At 39.5% G+C, this 20,534-nt stretch overlaps 1 protein-coding gene across 2 annotated transcripts; it reads left to right on the top strand.

Moving 5' to 3' along the window:
- Positions 1 to 1,511: 1,511 nt before the first annotated feature.
- Positions 1,512 to 20,057, top strand: LOC129366817 (SUN domain-containing protein 1-like). Of its 2 annotated transcripts, none has more exons than XM_055040868.1 (16): positions 1,512 to 1,582; positions 10,894 to 11,002; positions 11,104 to 11,198; positions 11,405 to 11,782; positions 11,865 to 11,924; positions 12,553 to 12,627; positions 13,017 to 13,105; positions 14,149 to 14,199; positions 14,368 to 14,406; positions 15,237 to 15,431; positions 15,541 to 15,654; positions 15,734 to 15,824; positions 16,316 to 16,431; positions 16,511 to 16,684; positions 17,567 to 17,656; positions 18,146 to 20,057. In XM_055040868.1, exons 2-16 carry the CDS (start codon positions 10,896 to 10,898, stop codon positions 18,260 to 18,262), a joined length of 1,791 nt encoding a protein of 596 aa, XP_054896843.1. In that variant the 5' UTR covers positions 1,512 to 1,582; positions 10,894 to 10,895; the 3' UTR covers positions 18,263 to 20,057. The 2 variants fall into 2 exon arrangements, with proteins under 2 accessions (XP_054896843.1, XP_054896842.1); XM_055040867.1 differs by lacking the exon at positions 1,512 to 1,582 and adding an exon at positions 2,161 to 2,473.
- Positions 20,058 to 20,534: the final 477 nt, after the last annotated feature.

Raw genomic sequence — 20,534 nt, 5'->3', positions numbered from 1 at the left:
TCATGATGTGTGATGTCAGGGCAACGGGTCTACAGTCGTTGATGACAGAAGAGTGAGCTTTCCTCGATACTGGAACAAATCCGGATGTCTTCCACAACACTGAAACCTTTTCTTGGGTCAGGATGTGATTGTTGTGGTGCTGCAGAATCCCACAGAACTGCTCTAAAGGCCTTCAGCACTCTGGAGCCACCTTCTTTCAGCCAGCTGACCAGCAGTGAGCAGCAAACAAAAGATAATAGGGAGAATACGGATTCTCCCTATTAATAGAAGGGGGGACATTATAGGGACGCTCAAAAATGAAAAATTGGGCCAATATTGATATCCGATAATAACAATGGTGTTATGCCAGATTTATCAATATTTTTATGCATTGTTTTATCCAATTACTCAATTAATCATAAAAATAATCAATACATTACTTGATTACTAAAATATTTGTTTACAACACACCTATACTGAACCTGACCCCACTACCAGGTAGGGTCAGGGATATTTGTGTGTGTGTTCGGGTGTGTGCCTGTGTATGTATGTAACATGTTAAATGTAACAATGTTGTAAATGTGAAGTTTGTCAAAACATGTCTATTTGCTCTTTGACTTTATGTTTTTTTCTATGTTTCTTTAGACATTTAGTGACGTTTTAAGTTCTGTTGCTCTTGGCAGTGGGCAGAGTTCTGTTGCTCTAGTAACCGGTAACTGACAGCTCTGCCCCTTTTTCTGTTGATGTCTTGTGGGGCAGAAGATAGACTGGCAATAATCACCAGCTTGCTTTTTTGTTTTCTGGAGAATAAATACAATAAATCTTGAGTATGTCTGTCGTGATGCCATATAATGACATTAATATTACTATTGTAAACAAGTGTCAATTTCCTTCCATCAAGCATCCACTGTAAAGCGCACTAAATCTTTTTAGACTATGACAGGAAGCCGGAGTACTGGGATATAGAGATGGTGAACATGCAAACCTCATGCAGCGATGTTGAGGACGGAAGCACGACAGCTGAAGGCGCCGGTGCCTTTCACTGCACTTTAAAAACACAAGAAAACCAGAACGCCGTTGTAGATTTGACTGAAAACTGGATCTCTGGTTTAAAACGGTCCTGTGAACAACGTTATGAAAACGACTTTTAAAAAGAGAACAAAGGAGGCACTTTTCTTTTTGAGATAAAAACAACTTGTAAACTAATGTGCCAAGGAATTACTTTACGGTGGCGTCATCATCTCATCATCATAAAGCTATAACCATCCTCCAGTTGTCCCAGATAATGTCTGGATGATGTTTATGTGAAACCTCCCGCAGTATGCAGCTCAGAAAGCAGCCGCCGGTTCTCCTCAGCACTTTCCAAGTACAAACAGAGCAAACACGAGACAGCGTTGTCACAAGTATCTGTAGCTAAATGGCTCCCCCTAGTCACAGAAGGTTTAAATTGCAGCTGGCATACGGGGACGCCAGCGGCCGACCCCCAACAGCGTGACGTCGTTTGGTGGCGTTGGTAGCTGCTTACTGCTGGGGAATGCGAAAGCGGTACCGGAAGCAGTTTGAAAGTGAACAACATCGCCGGTGTGGTCGTGTACAGCTGCAGGTAAATAAATAAATAAATATAGAAGTGGGGCTGGTTGTGGTCCACATTTCCGGTGAGATATAGATGTTCGCTTTAAAGTCTTAGTCTGATCACATAAGCAAATGTTACGCTTTGATGGCTATTAATTTAAAACAGTTTTAGAAAAAAACAAAACAAACATTTTTCTTACTGTATTACTGCAGTTTCGATACAAAAATAAACTAAGAAGAAAAGAATACATAGATAAACTGTACATTATGCATCAGCGATATAATGCATACATTTTTTTTTCTAAAGCAGCAATGCTATCGAGTGGTTCTTAGGCCGTTTCATAATTTTACTGTCACATTTCTAAATTTTACATTATTTATGTGTCAACTACAAATATCTCTCTTAGATTTCTCTACAATAAAAAAAAAGAAAAGAAAGAAACTGGCGGAAGGACCGCAATTGAAATATAAGCAAACGATATTAAGAATAAAAGTGCCACTGTCAAATTTCTACAATTTAACTGGTACGTCACTTTTCACTTGTCAAAATAAAGACTAGCGCCTTTATTTTGGAAATCTCCTCCGGAAGTCTGTTTTAGCCTGTTAGCTTGACTACTGTCAACAAGCGGCGAAGTGAAGCCGTCCCAACGACCGTCAGTGCTGGCACCGCAGCTTTACTCTGCTGTCATGGTGTCCAAAATTAAAACCTAACTTAATGAAATACAACGCAGTTTAATTTTAGCTTCGGGTATTTTGTAGCAGAAGCTTGAGCGGGATTATGACGCTTTAAATGAAGCTTAATGGTTGCGTCTAACCTTCCAAAGAGAGGATTATCATCTCCTGAGCAACTGGAAACTAACAGTTGTGTTGGCTGTTAGCGACTTGTTCTGTTTATCTACGGCAGACGGCTCTACATGACGAGGTAAGTTATGAACGCCCAGTAAACAACCGCTCCTCGTGCCGTGAAGCGGTTTCCGTTCAGGTTTCACACACTTTGTCCGCTTCATGTGTCCACCGCATTGTTCTTCTTCGTGATGCTACTTTTGTCGGTTGGGCTGCCTGCTGCGTTCATGGACCACTCCGACTTGTGGATACTGTGCTGCTTTATTTTATAAACGTGCAGGTATTTAAAACCCTGAAAACCACATGTCCAGCTAAATAATGCTTATATATATATCAAATATCTATTTAAGAATATTTGTCATCATTTTTAAACCCCATTTTATTTCTGTTTTTAGGTTTTAATATGGGGAAAACATTTTCTTCTATTGGGTGTTTAAATGTATGGAAAATTGCAATGAAAAAAGAACATTGTTTCCAAATAGATCTGAAACAACATCATCAGTATTTGTATGTGGAAAAGTAATTTATTACAAGAAAAAAAAACCCTGCTTGAACTGGCATTTATTATGACATTTATATTAAAAACACTAGTTGATTCTTTATCATTTTAAGCTAGAGTTAGTCAGAGCCATTGCAGAGGGTTCAGAGAGCCACAGGTTGCAAATATGTAAGATTTTAAATTTTCAGTGTGTTTTAAACAAAACACACTGAAACAGTCTGTAATTTAGCACAGTAATAATTTCCTATGCTGCTGACACACAATTGAATAGGCAAACAATAAAAAAGTTTGTACAGTTCAAAAACATCACTCCCTCTTGTGGAGTCCCCTATTATGTATCACCCTGGGCTGAAAGCCATCTGTTTTTATGTTGTGGTGTTTCCTTAGAAACGCAGCACCACTGTAGGGGTTTTCCTGGAAATATGTTTAGTTGTCACATTGATGTGACAACTAAACATCCTGAAAATAAATGTATACAGATATAAAACTTGGTGCAGAACGTCACTGCACCGATTTAGATCCAATCTGGCTACAGCAAAAGAACAGCTGTGCCTTACTGGAACACAAATGGTTTGAATATATTTCTTATTACCAGGCATGGCTCCAAGGTCTGAAGTAGTCTGGTTTCCAATCTAGAAGCACAATTATTCATTCATTCCCAAAAAGAGCCACAGAGCAGCTGTCACAAAAATCAGAAATGAACACAAAGAGATGAAAAACGTTGGCAAAATGATGTTGCAGATTCACAAGACTTTTAACCTTTAACACTCTCAGGGAAATTACTTGCGAAGACTAGCTAAGTAGCACTGAGCTGTTGCAAATCTGCAACATCTGCCTGGAGAGGGTTAATATCAAATGTCAAATATAGCCACATTTGATGAATTTCAAGATTAAACAATGTATCTCCACGATATTGTCACGGTTTAAACAATACATGGACTCCTCTTTGGACTCCTCTTTTAATTAAATTAACCTTAAATTACTAGGTCTGATGATGTACCTTTCCACATCACTTTTTTGTTTGGAAATTTTTAAGTATTAGAACAAGAGAGTCTGTAATTTGGGTAAACCAATATAAAATGGTATCCAGTTAAATAAAACTTATTAAATTTCACTTTTTTTTTTATTAAAGAAAGTTTTTGATAAATATTTGCTATAGGAAATGTGTCCCCGGTTTTAAAGAGTCATCGTTTTATTTAACCTTTTATGTTAAAAAATAAAGGAAGATGCAAATTTTTTTGCAGTAAAGTTTGTGAATACATTTTTACATGATGTTGATATATGTGAAAATGTTTATTCATTCATTCATTTATTTATTTATTTCCATTTATTTTTTTTAAATTAGTGATCAGCTTGAAAAGTGCAGTCAGTGTACTCCAAAATCATATACCGAAATAGAAGTCGAAATTCTTGTTCAGGCACACAATATTCGCCTCATAAAGCTGATTCTGATTCTGTTATCAAAAAGACCAAAGTAATAGCAATGGTTGTTATAGTGCAATTATTCCATAAAAAAATAACTAAATAAATCTGAAAACCTGCTGCCCATCTGCTGCTTATTGTAAACCAGAACAAAGAAAACTACCCAGTGCCTCCGAAAAATCCAGAATGCAACTGTAGAAAGCGAGAAAATGCGAAGAAAACATCTGGACGGCTCTGATGTAAGCAGGATTTATTAGGTAGCAACCAGATCCAAGCGCTTCTTTACCTTCCGTGCTGCTTTCAGGGTAAACGAGGAGACGACTTCACTTCTTCTTTGTGTGTCTGAGTCACATTTCACTGGATTGTTCCAGCGGTTTTGGCCACATCCTCAGCTATTTGCCAGCCAGTTTGGCCCCCATTAAAGCCAATTCACTGCATTCCATTCTAAGTTTGCCCCTTCCAACTGTAGTCACGTTCTTCCAAGATGTTTTCCCCTTTCCGCTGCCCCTTCTTTTTCCGTTCAAACTGAACTTAAATGTTCTCTGGCCATTTTTCTGGCTGGCAGCTTTACCCTCCATTCACTCGCCCTCTGTGGTTTTGTTTCTTTTCCACTAAAAAGTTCCCGTCTACATCCCTCTTTCATCTTTTTAACCTTTTGTTTTTGTCATTTTGCCCACCCAGCTTTTATTTCTGTTTTGTGACAGGCTTCTTTTTTTGTTGTTGTTGTTGTTTTGTTTTTTTTGTCTAGCCTTTTAGCAGTCTAGTTCTCACTCTCTTTTTTTCACCTCTCTCTCTCTCGTGCCATTTTTCCGTCTTCATGTTTTGCCAGTGTCAATAGTTGGTCTCTCAGACCCAGTAGAAATGCCTCACTCTGCCTGCTGCTGAGTTAAAATGAATATGCTATATTTTTTTTCAGCCGACAAATGTTGAGACCAAAATAAGGAAAGTAGTGTTCCAAGAGAGAAAATCAATTTCATTATCTCATTAGATGCTTGGTTTGCTGTTAATCTTATTTGAGGAGGGAAACCAGAAGTTTAAATGCGCCACATTAAAGGATATATCTGCTTTTTTCCCTCTTATAGTTAAATCAGACCAACCTCTCTTGTAATTACCAAACTTATTTCTACTTCCTAAATATCACAATCATGAGGAAATGAATATGTCAGAGAGTTATTGATTAATGTCTTTAAAACCAGAAGTTGACATACATTTCCTGAGTATCCAGTTGCGCTGCCTTTGAACTGTATGCCTTCGGTTAAATGATTTGGGTTTCCTATCACCAGCTTGTAACAATAGTTTGATGGAATTCTGGTCCATTCCTCCAGACAGACCCGGTGGAACTCAGTCAGATTTGTAGGTGGTTTTGCTCTTGCATGACTTGGCAGACCAGCCCACAAATTAAATTCAGATCAAGACAACCCCAAAACAACGACTTTGTTGTCCTTAAGACTTTGAATCCACTTTGACTGAATTCTTTGGGTCATTATTCATTTGGACAATACATTCATTTTAACTTTCTGACTGATGTCTGTAGATCTACCTTCAATATTGTTGCTTAATGTCCTTCCCTTGTGATGCCATCTATTTTATAAGTGCACCAGCTCTTCCCCAGACTTGGGATGGTGTTGATTGGGTACAAGTATCCTGTTATTTTTCTCCTCCAAATGTTTCAACAGTCATTATGTCAAAACAGTTCCACTTTAGTTTCATCAGACCACAGGACATATCTCCAAGAATAAAGGCCTTTTTCTTTTGTAAATTTGTGAAACTGCAGTCTGTAATTTAAGTTCGTTGTGGAGTAATGGCTTCCTCTTCGCTGAGTGGCCTTTCAGCCCAATCAAGTCATCTGACCCAGCATCTTCACAAGGCCTTTGACTTTTGTTCTGCTGTCTTTTGACTTTGAATCAGACACTTTTTTGGGATTCTGCTTTGCTTCTTCAAAGGTAGATTTTGCACCCAACTTTTTTGTGCTTCTGGTGCCTTGAAAAAGTCTTGACATTTGGAATGTTACAACCACAAAGTCTTGGGTGTGTAGGTACGCAGTCAGTTGCTTGTTGAACCACCTTCATCCCAATTGGTGTTCAATGTCTTTTAGGGTATTTCAATGTGCTTTTGATTCGATTTGAAGTTGGAGAGGCTGTAATATCAACAGGACAGTTCAAAAATGGGAATTACACAGTTTTGAACAGTTTCCTCCCATCATACATGATGTTTAAGAGTCTATATAACACACTATCATGATTAATTGCTTTATTTCTTACTGTGACAGGCTTAGTTCCAACAGTCTAAAATCTGGAAAAGGGTACGGATCATCTGTGCCAGAAAAGCGGTAATGTCACATGGTATTCACATGTATTTGTGTGAAAAGATTGTGCTGCCCGTTCTGGATAAAGTCCCCTTTTGTCTGTTTTTGCACATGATCCCTGGTAGAACTTAAATCAGATTTTTTATTTTTTTTCCCCCGGGGAATGTTTTCATCTTCCTGACACTGTGGCCTGTTCACATTTTCACACGTCTGCACAGGCGTCTCGCCGTTTCATTACAAATACGACTTTCCGACGATTTGAGAAAGAACGGTGATTTGTTGTGTTGGCTTTGCAAGATGCAGCTTTTAAAGAAGAGATTAAGCTTTTTGTGATGAGGGATCAGGTCTCGCTGACCGGGGAGGAAGTTGGCATGTTCACGAATTACAGTGCAAACTCTTCCCTCGGCTCATTTTCAGACGCATTAAGAAAAGGAAACGCTAAGCGGTTTTCTTCTCCTTGCTGTTGCTGTGGCGTCCAAATATTTTGAACAGTCTTATCTCTATTGTCAGATAGGATTGGTGTTATGGTTTCAAAAATGTGCTTCAATTAGAAATGGCGTCATGTCGTCTCTCATGTTCTGTAGTTTTGGCTTGGGCTGAGTCTTGATGATCTAAAAATTCAATTTCAATTCTTTACCATTTGATTCAATGTTGCTTCAAATATTGATTTAGGAATCAGTATTATTCAAATAATTAATTGATAATAATCTTAATAATTACTTATTTTTAAATTTTTCATTCACTTTCATAATCATAATTTTAAATCATATTTGATCAATATTGCCATTCTGACTCAGTCTCACCCTGAAAAGATGTTCAGTTGGAGAAAAATAAATTTACAATGCCTTGATGAATCAGTATTTTTTTTTACCCACCTCTAGTTTACCGTCCATCGTATGGGAATGACATTCTCCTGTTGCCTCCATTGAAAATCTGATAAGACATAAACAATGGAGGCCTCCATGCAAATGAATACATTGCATGAGAAGCCTGGTATTTATCACGAGAGGGGAGAAAAAACTATTAATATCTAACTCTAACGCCTAAACTTTACCTCGGTGTTGGTCAGAACTGTAGCAGTTCTGACCTTTATTTTTCAGTGTGAAGATGTACTCCACAGTGTGGAGCCACGTCTGTGTGTGTGCGACACGGCTCAGAAGAGAAACACACACTGTCCTGTTGTTGTTTAGGGTAAACAGAGAGAGAGCCTGTTTCCACTGCACTGGAAGGCACAGTTAGCATGATGATGCTATTATTGACTGCTTGCATAAATATCACCTCTTCCTGGTTTACCTTCTTTTTTCTTTTTTTTTTTTTAACCCGGCGGCTGATAAACAGACAGAAGGTAATATTGACCCATTAAGCCAGACAAGATCTCATTGGAGAAAAACTTTTGTGTCTCATTTCCCTACTAATGCTAATTAGTCAATATGAAATGTTTGGACATCAGTGTTTTCTGAGTTCATGCACGTTGTCATACAGACTTCCTGTCTGTTGGGTCGAGACTGCCACAGCTTCCCCTTCTGTCATCATCTGCCGCTCTTTTTCAGTCAGTGTTGTAGTGACGCTCGGCTGCACATTCAAACCCACGTTAATGACTTCAGGATTCCCGCTAACTTTGACCGGGGTAAGGATTTAAGACGATACAAGCTTCTTCTGTGCTGAAAGCTGGACATCTCGGTTACGTTCTAGTGAGTTGAGCGTTGGCTGTCTCTCTGCTGGGTAACACCATGTTGAGAAGATGGACTGATGATTGGAACCGGGTTCTTTCTAAGTCTTCGCCTGTTTGAATGACCAAGTTATGAGTAACTCTGCTCAAAAGAGTCTGGCCAGTTTATGGGTCTATTAATATATGACTATAATGACACACTCCATTCTGGGAGCCTGTAGTTACAACTTTAGCTCTTCTTAGCATGCTAATGTGTTTCCTCTAATCGAGCTCACATTAAGGTTCATGCTTTTTTTGCTTTTCCTCATCTTATAGCCACAAACTTGAATGTATTTTAAATTTTATGTGATGCACAAACTCAAAGAAGCAAATTTTTGTAGAGTGGAAGTATTTATTTGTGCAGCACATTTCAGCGACACCTGCAGTTCAAAATGCTTTACCTGATTAAAAACATAAAAATTATGAACATAAAACATCACATTGGAATGAAGACGAGAATTTTTCAATGCCCCAGTTAATACTGACCAAAAATAACTTTAAACATTTGGGGTTTTAACCTTGCTTCAAAGGAACTCAGTGTTTTGGCTTTTTTGCAGTTTTATGAAAGTTTGTTTCAGATTTGTGGTGCATGAAGACAGACTGCTGCTTCTGCATGTTTGGTTCTGCGTGTTTGGTTTGGTCCGGGTAAGCAGAGTAGACTAGAACCAGAGTGAGGTTTACACAAGGACAACAGCTCTGTGATGTATTTCTGTTCCAAGCCATTCAGCGATTTATGAACTAACAAGAGTATTTTAGAGTCCATAGGGAGCCAGAATAGGGACTGAGAAGATGTGCTCTATTTTCCTGGTTTTATTGAGGACATGAGCAGCAATATTCTGGATCTGCAGCACCTGTCTGATTGACTTTGTAGGCAGACTTATGAAGACACTATTGCAATAATCAATGCTACTACAGATAAACGCATGGATGAGTTTTTCTAGGTGTTGCTACGACATTAGACCTTTAATCCTGGAAATGTTTCTTCAGGTGACAGATGACCAACTTTGCAACTGTCTTTATGTGATTGAAGGTTCACTATCCCCAGATTTCAGGCCTGATCTATAGTTTTTATCTGTAATACTGAAGCTGTACGCTGACTGTAGCTCGTTCCTCTAGGTTCCTAAGACGGTAACTTCAACACCTCTGGTATGTAGTTTTAACCACCAGAGCGTTGGTTCAGTCAGGAGTAAAGCTGAGCAGTTTATGCTGATTATCTTCATTGTACGAACACATCTTTAACCAATCGGACCGCACAGCTTAAAGTTGCTGTTGCATCATCGTTGGGATTCTTTGTGTTACCGGCAGGTAATGATGTTTGAGCTTATACTGCTAACAAAGCAGCTGAGAACAGGTTGCTCCCTCCTTCTATCAGTCTCCTTTGATTGAACAGTGAGATATTTTCCTTTAAGTTCACCAGCTCTGTTGAGGTCTGTAGGAGGTATATGTGTGTTTTTGTTTCCGTCAGAAAGCAGGAACAATTGTTTGCATGTCCTGTAGAGTTGCGTTTATATACTCCTGCTGTGTAATCCCAGGGAGTGTGCCGTATTAGTTGGATTACACGTGCCCAAGATTAACTGCAAAAGCGTCTTCTAGAGACTTAACTGTTGGCATGACTACCACCACCGCTAACAGGGTTAATGTTGCTCCTTTGTTATGTTTCACTGTGGCTGGGCCACCACATGGTGCTGCTGCTCCTACGGTTGTATCCACTGCTATCGACTGTGTGAATGAATTATTACTATAAATTATTCCCAGCTGGGATGTGTTGTCTGCATGTCTTTCCTGTGAGCATGGATTTGTTGTAATAAATTTCACTTATTGATGGTAAATTTAAAAAAATCTGTGTGATTGTCAATGTAATTTTTACTAATGTCTCCATTGTTCCACAAAACCATCAGTAAATATCAGTAAATTTGAAAATATGATTAAATGCAGTTACTGTGTAAAGTTTAGTGATACAAATCACTCTATTTTTAAATAACACTCATACCTAGGGATAATTAGAGAGACCAATTAACCTGACAGTCATGTTTTGGACTGTGGAAGGAAGCTGGAGTACCTTGAGAGAACCCACCAGGCACAGGGAGAACATGCAGAAAGACCCTGGGCCGGGTATATGCTATATATACATGCTATATATATATATATATATATGTATATATGTATATATATATATATATATATATATATATATATATATATATATATATATATATATATATATATATATATATATATATATATATATATATATTATTACCCTTCTGACATCTTGAAAAGAAACAGGCAGACTACCAGTTTAACCATTGCTTCCCACAATCCTTTGCGACATCACGTTACTGTCATGTGACCAAACAAGTGCATCACGACGATCCTTTTCCCGTCTAGAAATAAACGGCGACTAGATTTCGTTATCAGTTGCTAATATCAATCCCATTTTATTTGTCAAACTGAAACAGATATGTTAAATCAGACTAATTTTGGCCGATACTGATGTTGGTGCCGATATATTGAGCAAAAAAGTAGCTTTCTTAATCCTATGATTTCTTCATCATGTCTCTTCAGTCATGGCTCGTAGGAGTTCTCGCCTGGTATCTGGTGGCTACTACCATTCAGATGAGGAATCCGACTCCAGCAGTGTGACCAACATATCCTACAGAGAAAATCCTGTCAAGTAAGTATCTCCAGTATTTGTGTGCAAAGCATGGATTCTGGCTTGGAAATCCAACTCGAGCCCCATGTGTGATTGTTCTCTGACGCCCATTCGTCCTCCAGGGTTTTCAAGAAGAAGTCCGGAAGTCGGAGGTCAGCTTCCCGCACCAGCAGCAACGGCAGTTCTGCCAGTCCAGGAACTCCAGTTCCTGAGCCAGGCCAGTAGACTCTGTCGCTCCTGAACTCTGTTGTAGAGCTCGTCAGATCTCTGCTGAAGGGCTCTTTTCAAAACAGCAACACTAAATAATTACTAATTTAACAAAACAATAATAACTAGAAGCTAATTAGATGTCATGTCATCCGTCAAGCTGAGGAAGCTTGGGAGTAGGACAATCTGACAAGGCAGCTGTCTGTTCCCTTCCAGGTCTGACGGCAGGGAGAGCTCCCACCCTGTCGCCCCTGAGGAGCGTCTCCTTCGCCCCCACCGCGCCGACGCCTCGGCCGGCTCTGACTCCGTCGTCTTCTCAGAACCACACGTCCAAGCGATGCCACTCGCTGACCCCGGAGAGGAGCCCTTCTCCTGGCCACTGCAGCGCCGCCCTGTCGCCCCTACAGCACAGATCCAAAAGCAAGGAGCGGAGTAAAAGTGGCGCCGACAGCTCGGGGTACTCGTCCGCCGAGGGCCCCTACAGGAAGCCTTCGCCTGCCACCAGCACAACCAGTTCCCCACCCGGCAGTACCGGTCCAGCTTTCAGTCCAGGATACAGAAGAAGGATCAGTGATGCCTTTTCTAATCTAATGAGTGAGAACTACTTTGTGTTTTTTATGTGCGTTTGTGTTTCGGGAGAATCCCAATTAAATTATTTGTCTCTACTTTGTGATAGATTCAGCCTCAGTGATGGCTGCTCATGCACACAGAAAAGTGCTTCAGGTCACATCTTCAGGTTTGTCGTCTTTCGCTGTGTTTCCACTTACCATATAACTGTGCAATTTGACATTTCGAAACTAAATTAACTTAATTTTGAATCTTGGTTTCTGCTAAAATGTTTTGCCTCTGGAGTAGGTAGAGTAGGAGGTCTTTTTTTTCGTTTTGTTTTTTTTAATCGTATCGGTATTTAGCAAAACTGCTAAGTTTGCCAAGAGAAGAGAAGCAGGTTTGTCATCTGCTGCTTTGTTTGGGGACATAACTTGTGCATGAGATTTATGGGCGTACTAGAAACAGACAACAAAGGTTCTGACTTGGTATGTAAAAACTACTTTATATATATGAATACTTTGGTGTGCAAAAAGTTAAAAAAAAGACATTTAATTGCGTTCTAGATTTTTACACCTTACAATCCAGAAATAAACATCGGTTGTTAATGACTAACAATAACATCGCACGAAAATGATATTATTGCCCATGTATGGTGCATACCTTGACAACGCCAATATTTTTATTACTTCTCAACGTCTGCCTGTGGATTAAAAGCCGCGTTCACATGCCAATACTTATGTAAAAATAGCTTCTTGTGATTTTTCTAGCTCATAAAAATATCTCTGTAAATAAAGCATGAGTTCTCTTTCCTACAGTTAAGGATTTAGTCACCTGGGACCGAACGAAGAAGGTGCTCCTGTTTGCTCTCCTGCTCATCATCATACTCATGTGTAAGTTACGCTAACAGTCAACGTGTTGGAGCCTGCTCGGCTGTCTGGTTGTTGTTTCAGCCTCGTGTTAAAGACACTAGCATTATTCCAGCAGATCTGTGGAGATCTCTGCAGCTCAAACGACTGCGATCACGTTTCCTTTTAATGAAAGCAGGCCACGCCCTTTTGCAGCGCTGCTAGAGCCGCTGTCCTGTGAAGGGCATAAAGTGATCAAGAGCAGGGTTTTCCCCAGGAAATCAGAGGAGGTTGCAGGGTCAAAGCAGCCATGTTTCATGTTCATGATCAGTGACCGAACGCGTCACGCCTCAGTTAAATGTTGCTGTAGTTACTGTGTGTCTCTTAGTGCTTCATCTGAAGCTGTGTTTTTCCCTCTTTATTTCTTTCTGCAGGTATTTGGTTGCTCCTTCCTTTGTTCACCTCTTTCGTCGTTCGCACACAACCCGAGTTTCGACCCGGCGCCATCCCCACGTCTGTGGTGGTAGGTGCTAGGCTTGTGTGCTTCTCTCTGTGTGTCTGTGCTGGTTATGCTGGTTTCCACAGTGCGCTGCTGGGAAAAAACTATTCTACTTTCTTACAGATTCGTTCTGTTTTCACTAGTGATGCACCGATCCGATATTGACATCTGTATCATTCCCGTTATTGAAATAAATTCTAGATTGGGTATCTGTGACAATGTGGCTGATCCATAAGAGTTGATATACTCATTCTAGTTCTATTCTTTGAGCGACGTCATGCTTTATTATTTATTTTATATTTAGAATTTCTAATTGCACTTTGTGAAACATTTGAAAGAAAGTGTGTTGCAGTTTATTTGTACGTGTTTGGCCAAAGGTAGTTAACCTGTTGTTTTGCCAGTTTCTTTATTTTGGTTGTTCTACTTCTATTTGCACCGACTGAACAAGCTTGTGAAGGTATTTTGCATAATTAGTTGTGTTCTTTGCTGGTGCAGAGTTATCAAATAAATTTGCAATTTGGTACAATTTGGGGTTTAAGAAAAAGAAAAGTTTTATTGTTCTTCCGTATCAGATCGGTATCGGCCGATACTAAACTTCAGACATCGGTGTCGGAAGCAATAAAAGTGGATCCGTGCGTGCCTAGATTTTGCTACTTTGTAAAACGGAAATATTTCAGGTCCTTAAAAAAATTCTGATTTCAGACAAAAGTTAATCTGAGTTTATGAGTCACATGCAGGCCTGATCTCTGCAGAGTTTTAAAGTGGACTCCAGTTCTAGCTAAATACTCCAACTCACGTTTGGACTTTTGGCAAAATGCCATGTGGACTGACGTGAAAAAAAACAAACTTTCAAAGTCTGCCTGTGGATTTCCTGAAGGTTTGTGTTTGCTGTCACATCATAACGTACTTTGTAGAAAGGGCATCACAGTCAAAACATGGTTTTAATATGTTGCAAACATTTATTTACAACCTGCTTGTTTTGAAATATGCCGTGTGCTTCAGCTTTGCTCACGACTGTGGTGTTTTCTCATTTGAGTTGATTAAAAGTACATTTTCCTTCCATCCAGGATCCACGTGTCGTTTCTGCTGCTGTACAAGCAGAGATGCAAGATTTCCTGGTAAGACAAAGGAAATGGATCGATTAGAGAAAAAACTAGAGAGAAATTTAATATTTGTAATATTCAGTTATTGCAAAAGGTATTGAACAGTAAATAAGAATGGATTCGAGACCTGAGCCCTGATCCAGAAACAGATTTTTATTAAATTTGTTTGTTTTTCTGTCCCAGGTGGAGCTTCAGCTGAAACAGGAGCAGCTTCTGTGCCAGGTTGGTTTGGTTTTGTGTTTGTTTTTCTTTTGGTACATTTATCCAGCATCTATGGTGATCAGTTAATACAACATCCAGAAAAGTCAAAATCAGAACAACCTTCACCTAGACACATTTTCTCTTCAGCTGCCAGATATCACTTGACAATAAGAGAAAATGTCATTATTGCATTTCAGCATACAAGTGGCATTCAAAAGTGATTTTGGTATGTTTTGTTGGAGAAACTTAAAAAAAAAATACAGATGAACCCATTGACTTTTGAGGCACAATGATAACAGCAAGAAGCAAAATTGTGTAATTTTAACTCATCAACAAATTTTGATGTTAAGTGGACTGAAAGCGTTGTCTTTATATTGATGTATCAACAAATTAGCTGGAAAACGGTCAATTTATTCTCAGTTGGCTGAACCAAATCCAGTGTCCTGTTTTATTGTATCCATTTTTGTTTGAACGTCCTTTAATGAGCTGTTTCTATTGTTAAGATTCTTGAAAGGAAATTTAGCTCACCTGCACCTAGAGTGCCCTCTGGTGCTTGAGATGTGAAACTGCAGAAATGATAGATTTTCTGTTGGATTCTTCTGCTGCTGCAGGTTTAAAACTGCTTTTTGTGTTGATCTTAGTTTGATATCAAAATGTCTCTGAGAATCTGAATCGTGAGAGTAATTAAATAAGCCAAAACAGACGAAATCTGGGAGCGGAGGGCAAATATTTTTTCACAGTCTGCACACAGTGTGCAGGATGAGTGTGTGAATATTTTAATAAAGAGCTGCCTGTCCGTAAGGAGCAGCAGTGTCCACACCCAACAGCTTCTCTGTGTCTGTTTCCCGCAGCTGAATGAGAAACATCAGCTGGACGTGGATTTCCTGAAGGCGAAGATCGAGGCGACGGACTCTGACATGCGCCGCCACTTGGAGCTGGAGGTTTCTGGTCTGGAGAAGCAGATGGAATACCATCAGACGGACAGCCGCTCCGCTGCCGCCAGCCTCAGCCTCAAGATCCAAACTCTGGAGACCCAGAACGCCAAGGTAACAGACGGAAACGTGTCTGACTGTCGAAGAAGCCCCCCTCCCCCACCGCATCTCCGCCTTCAACACTTTGCTCCGGTTTCACTGTGGCCCCTCTCTGTTGCCGTAGTTGTCCCAGGAGCTGTCCTCTATGCAGGCGACGCCAGCTCCAGACTCCGCCCACAACCAGCTCACGCCAGAGCTCCAGCTGGCCATGGAGAAGTGGCTCACCGATCGCATCAAGGTAACCCATCTGGAGATCGTCACGGATGTATGAACTCCTAACTGTGTGTTTCTCACTGTTAGCTCTGTTCTTCAATCAGGAACAGGAAGCAAGCAGGGTCAAATTGGACGGCACAGAGTGTGGACGTCCAGAGGCGGACAGAATGCCTGACTTTGCTCTTGAGACTCAAGGTCAGAGGTTTAAAATTCTACCAAGTCTGCTTTGTTTGGTAAGGAAGCCGAGACCACAAATACTTTCCCCCGATGGTTTTCTGGAGACAAGTTAATTTCCAGATCGCTTTTTTTTTTTTTTTTAGATAAGTTGATTTGGTGTGTGTGTGTGTGTGTGCGTGCGTGCGTGTGTGTGTGTTTTAAGCCTGATTTCATTCTAACTGCCACTTCTAAGGACTTCTCAGTGTAAGTCATGGCATGTGTGTGTAACCGTAACTCATTATCTCAAACTAAATTGTAATAACGGAAGAAATTATCTGAAGAAAACAGTCACTATTGAAAACATAAATATCTTGTTATATTGAGGAGAAAAAACCCCAACAAACTACGCAAATACCACCTCTCTCGGCTTCCTTAGGTTTGATGTTTATTCAAATTAAAGCCCCTCCAGAAATATTTAAATATTTATGTCCGGACGTTTCTCTGGTCTTGTTTTGTGCGTGTCTGTGAAGGAGCCAGCATCGTCAGCACGCGCTGTTCGGAGACGTATCGCATTCGCTCGGCCTGCATCACTCTCTTCGGTTTCCCTCTCTGGTATCCGTCTGAGAGCCCGCGCACCGTCATCCAGGTACCGCATCCCGTTCGCTCCGTCGGTAAACGTTAGCTTCCCCAGGCGGGGTCGCTAACGAAGCCTGCTGCCTCTCCAGGGCTACCCGGTGCTGCTCCCTGGGAAATGCTGGGCGTTCCACGGCGTCCAAGGCACCCTGGTCATCTCTCTGTCTCACCCCATCAGGATAAGTCATGTGACTCTGGACCACCTGCCTCGCTACAACTCCCCCACCGGCCACATCGACTCGGCACCCAAAGACTTTGAAGTCTACGTGAGTTCCATGCGTTTTATTTATTTATTTTATGGTTTTGTGTGTCCCGGAAGCTCAAACGAAACTCTGTGGTGGCCTTGCAATGTCAGTGACACATTTTGCTCTACACATCACTCCATTCGGCTGATTTGAACACACTTGTGGCGCCACATGGCTTTCAGGCAGCAAGTCAGCCGGTTACAAAAATGACAATAACACACAGTGACATAAAAGAAGAAACACGATCGATGGTTCTGCCAGTAATGGATGACTGTCTGTAATTATATTACGTAGTTCATTAGCGAATATAAAATGGAGGGATTTATTCATGCCTTCCAGTTTGTCTAAATTGAGTGCAAAAACAATTTCTTGGCAAATACTGGAGCAGAGTTTTATAATAGTCAAATGTGATACTGTATTTATTATATGTCATTTCAGAAGATCTAACCGAACCTGACCTGTGCTCCAAACCTTCATATTGTTAATCTTGTATGAAACATATTATTATTAATATTCTGTATTATTATTATTATTATTATTATTATTACTATTATTATTATTATTATTATTATTAACTATTAGTGGAACTTGATTTAAAAAAGAAAAACTACTTGCACACAACAAAATGAATGAGTGAAAATAAACTCCCAGTGTCTTTGTTAACCATCGCTGCTGTTTGTAGTTGTGCGTCAGATTTACGGCACCGCCAGAAACACGCCACAAAACAAAGGTTCCGGCTCAGGACTTTCGTATGTTTAAAAAACAACGTTAAAAAAGCGATGTGATTAATTGCATTAATAGGTGACGTGTGTATTGCCAGCTGTTATTATTATTATTATAAATCACTGTGATTTAGAAAGAGCTTCCGTAAGAGCAGCTTTCCTCTGTTTCTTTCTCCTCCAGGGATTGAAAAATGACACAGAAGAAGGAGCGCTGCTCGGGGCGTTTTTTTATGATGAAGACGGCGAGTCGACTCAGACGTTTAAGCTGCCTGTAAGTTCAGACTGGTCTCTATTACACGGTGGTGCATTAGGGATATTGCAGATTGAAACGGTCAATACATAAAGAGGAGTAAATTTCTAACAAAAGAACTTCAGATTTTTTGAAGAAAAGAACTTCTAAATTTCTGAGTTTAAAAAGTCCAAAATTTCTAGAAAAAAAAAACTTTCTATTAATGTTAGAAATTTCCTAGAAAGAAACATGGAGATTTCAGAGCATCAAAGTGGAAAATGTTTGCCTTGCAAAAATTTTTTTACTTTTTTTTTCTAGCAAACTCTTGACTTTTCGAACTCTTTCAATTTCTGAGATCTTTCGGCAGATATGCATTCCTCCTTCACTTTTCTGTCTGCAGTATCCCTCACAACCCGTTGCACTATTATCGTTTCTGTTTCCACCGTAACAGAATACAGTCCCAGTCTCCGTTAACCTCTGACCTCTCTCCGGGTTCGTCCCGTTGTCTTCTTCTCCCCGGCTCTGGCGCAGAACCCCAGTGACGAGGTGTATCGGTTCGTGGAGCTACGAGTTCTCTCCAACTGGGGTCACATGGAGTACACGTGTCTCTACCGGTTCCGTGTCCACGGAACGATCGCCTACGTTTGAGAATCCCTTTGCATCACGTGTTCAAAGATATGAAAGTTCTCCCTTATTGTCCGATGAGTAAAGGACTCATTTCTACTGAAAAGGTGTTGAGTAATGTTACTCCTGGAGCTCCTGTTGCAGCAGGGTTTTTTTTTTGTTTTTGTTGTTTTTTTGTTTTTTTTTTGGTAATATTAAAGTAGGAGGAGCTCTTTGTGCAGCGCGCAATGAGCTTAGCGGACAGAAGAATGAAGTTTGACCAAACGTCTGCCTGGCGAAACCTTTTGGCAGCATGAGGTTCTGGTAACTTTATGCTTACAATTATGAGCGTGCCACTAGGTCATTTTTTAATATTTTGCTATTGATTATAACTATTTATGAGTATTTTTCTGCTTCGTGGTTCAGTGTACAAGCATACGTCAGAACTTTCTCCTAGTTAAGTTGGTGTTTCGTTTTGCTAGCTCTTCTTGATTATAAAACAACTGAGCAAGACGAAATTAATAAATAAAATTGCGACACAAATAAGATGTCAAAACTATTAAAAAAAAGTATGTTGTGGCTAACTGGTTCTGTCCATGTTGGACGCCTTACTGAAATTAATTTTGGATTTTTCTCTCACCGCCATGATCTGTCACATTTTGATTGACTCGTGAGAATGATGGCAGGCAGCAGGGGAGCATATTTAATCAGTATTTTTTCTTGTTGAAAAAGAAGGAGAAAAAATAAAATATGCAGCTTTGTGTGATTATATTTTGCACTCTTTTAGGAGACTCTAGTGTGCTTATTTAATTTCTGGTTCTTGAAATACTTGAACATCGTTTTTAAGACGCCATGCTGATCGCATGAAAGATCCATTTCCGTTTCCTTGTGCTGAGGAGTTTATAGGAACTTTTCAAGCTGAAATGCTTCTTCTTTTTTTTATTTGTCAGACAAAAATATAATTTATACATTTATATGATCTGCTTTGAAGGATAGACTTGACTACAACTGTTTTCTTAAGACCTTAAAAACTCTCAGAACCCAATCAGAATTTGAATTCATTGGCAGAACTGCCGGTACATTTCCTTTTACATGTCGTGCAGCAGATTTAGACAAGATTTTGAAGAGGAACATGTATTAATTTACTCAGATCTGCACTGGATGAGGTGGAAAATAATTCATTCCTACCCACCTTTTCAAATCTAGACAAAAATAAACTCAGGATTTGTTTCTTCTGAGAGGTCGCAGCACAGGTTTGAGATTGCTTGAAGGCGATTTTTATGTATTTTCACACGTGTCTGACTTGTTATCACCCATTTTTACAAGTCACTGCACAAACAGAATCAAACAGGTCGGGTGAAGCCGAACCAAAGTGTTACGTTTTAAAACAGCCAGCCAGCTTTGTGTCTTTGATCCTCATGTTAACTGAAGTAAAGAGACTGAATCTCCATTTTTATTTTTTTTATCAGCTAAGTAAACTGATTGTCCCTTTACTAAATGCGCTTTACTAAACAGCGAATGTCTTAAATCTTTACAACATAATGCTTGCGTTTATGTTGGAAATGTTTTTTTTGTTTTGTTTTTATTTTGATGTTGAGTTCTTTTTACCGGCTTTCCTGTCTCGACAGCTCGACGTGTGTAACTCTTCTTGAGCTTTTGCATAAATAAATCTGTGTGAGAAAGTTTGGGGAGGGGGAGGGGAAAAAACACATCATATTTTTGCTTTTTTTCTGTTCTCCGTCATAAAAACAGAGCAGAAAAATTAACCGGCTGCTTCAATTTTGAAAAGCAGACTAGGAAATTTGACAAGGTTGTTGTTTAATAAAGGATTATAACATCAGTTTGTTGTTGTTTGTCCTTCCTTCCTGCTGAAATTGGTAGAGTTGGAAAAAAATCTGCTTGGGGAAACAAATGGAAAGAAAACGTTACGCTGACAGATCATGAATAAAAGATAAACAGGAAAAGTTTGAACTAAGACAAATGTCACCATTAGATTTTTTTTCTGTCTAGGTCGTGTAGCAAGAATAACGATACATACATTATATTTGTACATTAAATACAAAAAATGTATTTGTATTTTTACATATACAAACAATGTATATGTACAAGTTTTTCTCAGTCTCATAAAATGCTATTAATAATCTGAATGATAAATTAGTCATTGCACCACCTTGTTGCACAGTTGAAGAGAAATAAGATGTAATCAAATGTTGATTTGAACAGTTTGGAGGCTGCAGACGAACATAATACTCAATTTGAAAATAAAAAAACAGGTATAACCAGCTACTCCTAAACTATCAGAATAAATATAATGGTT

The sequence above is a fragment of the Poeciliopsis prolifica genome, unplaced genomic scaffold (genome assembly GCF_027474105.1).
Source record: "Poeciliopsis prolifica strain line A6 unplaced genomic scaffold, Auburn_PproV2 SCAFFOLD016, whole genome shotgun sequence".
In the NCBI taxonomy this organism is placed as follows: domain Eukaryota; kingdom Metazoa; phylum Chordata; class Actinopteri; order Cyprinodontiformes; family Poeciliidae; genus Poeciliopsis; species Poeciliopsis prolifica.
Note: the sequence above shows the minus strand (reverse complement) of the source record. Positions and strands in the feature narration are given on the sequence as shown.

Coding starts and splice junctions, on each gene's coding strand:
- LOC129366817 (XM_055040868.1), top strand. CDS start 10,896: ATGGCTCGTAGGAGTTCTCGCCTGGTATCTGGTGGCTACTACCATTCA. Junction 11,199..11,404: donor AACTCCAGTTCCTGAGCCAG/GCCAGTAGACTC, acceptor GTTCCCTTCCAG/GTCTGACGGCAGGGAGAGCT. Junction 11,925..12,552: donor GCTTCAGGTCACATCTTCAG/GTTTGTCGTCTT, acceptor TCTTTCCTACAG/TTAAGGATTTAGTCACCTGG.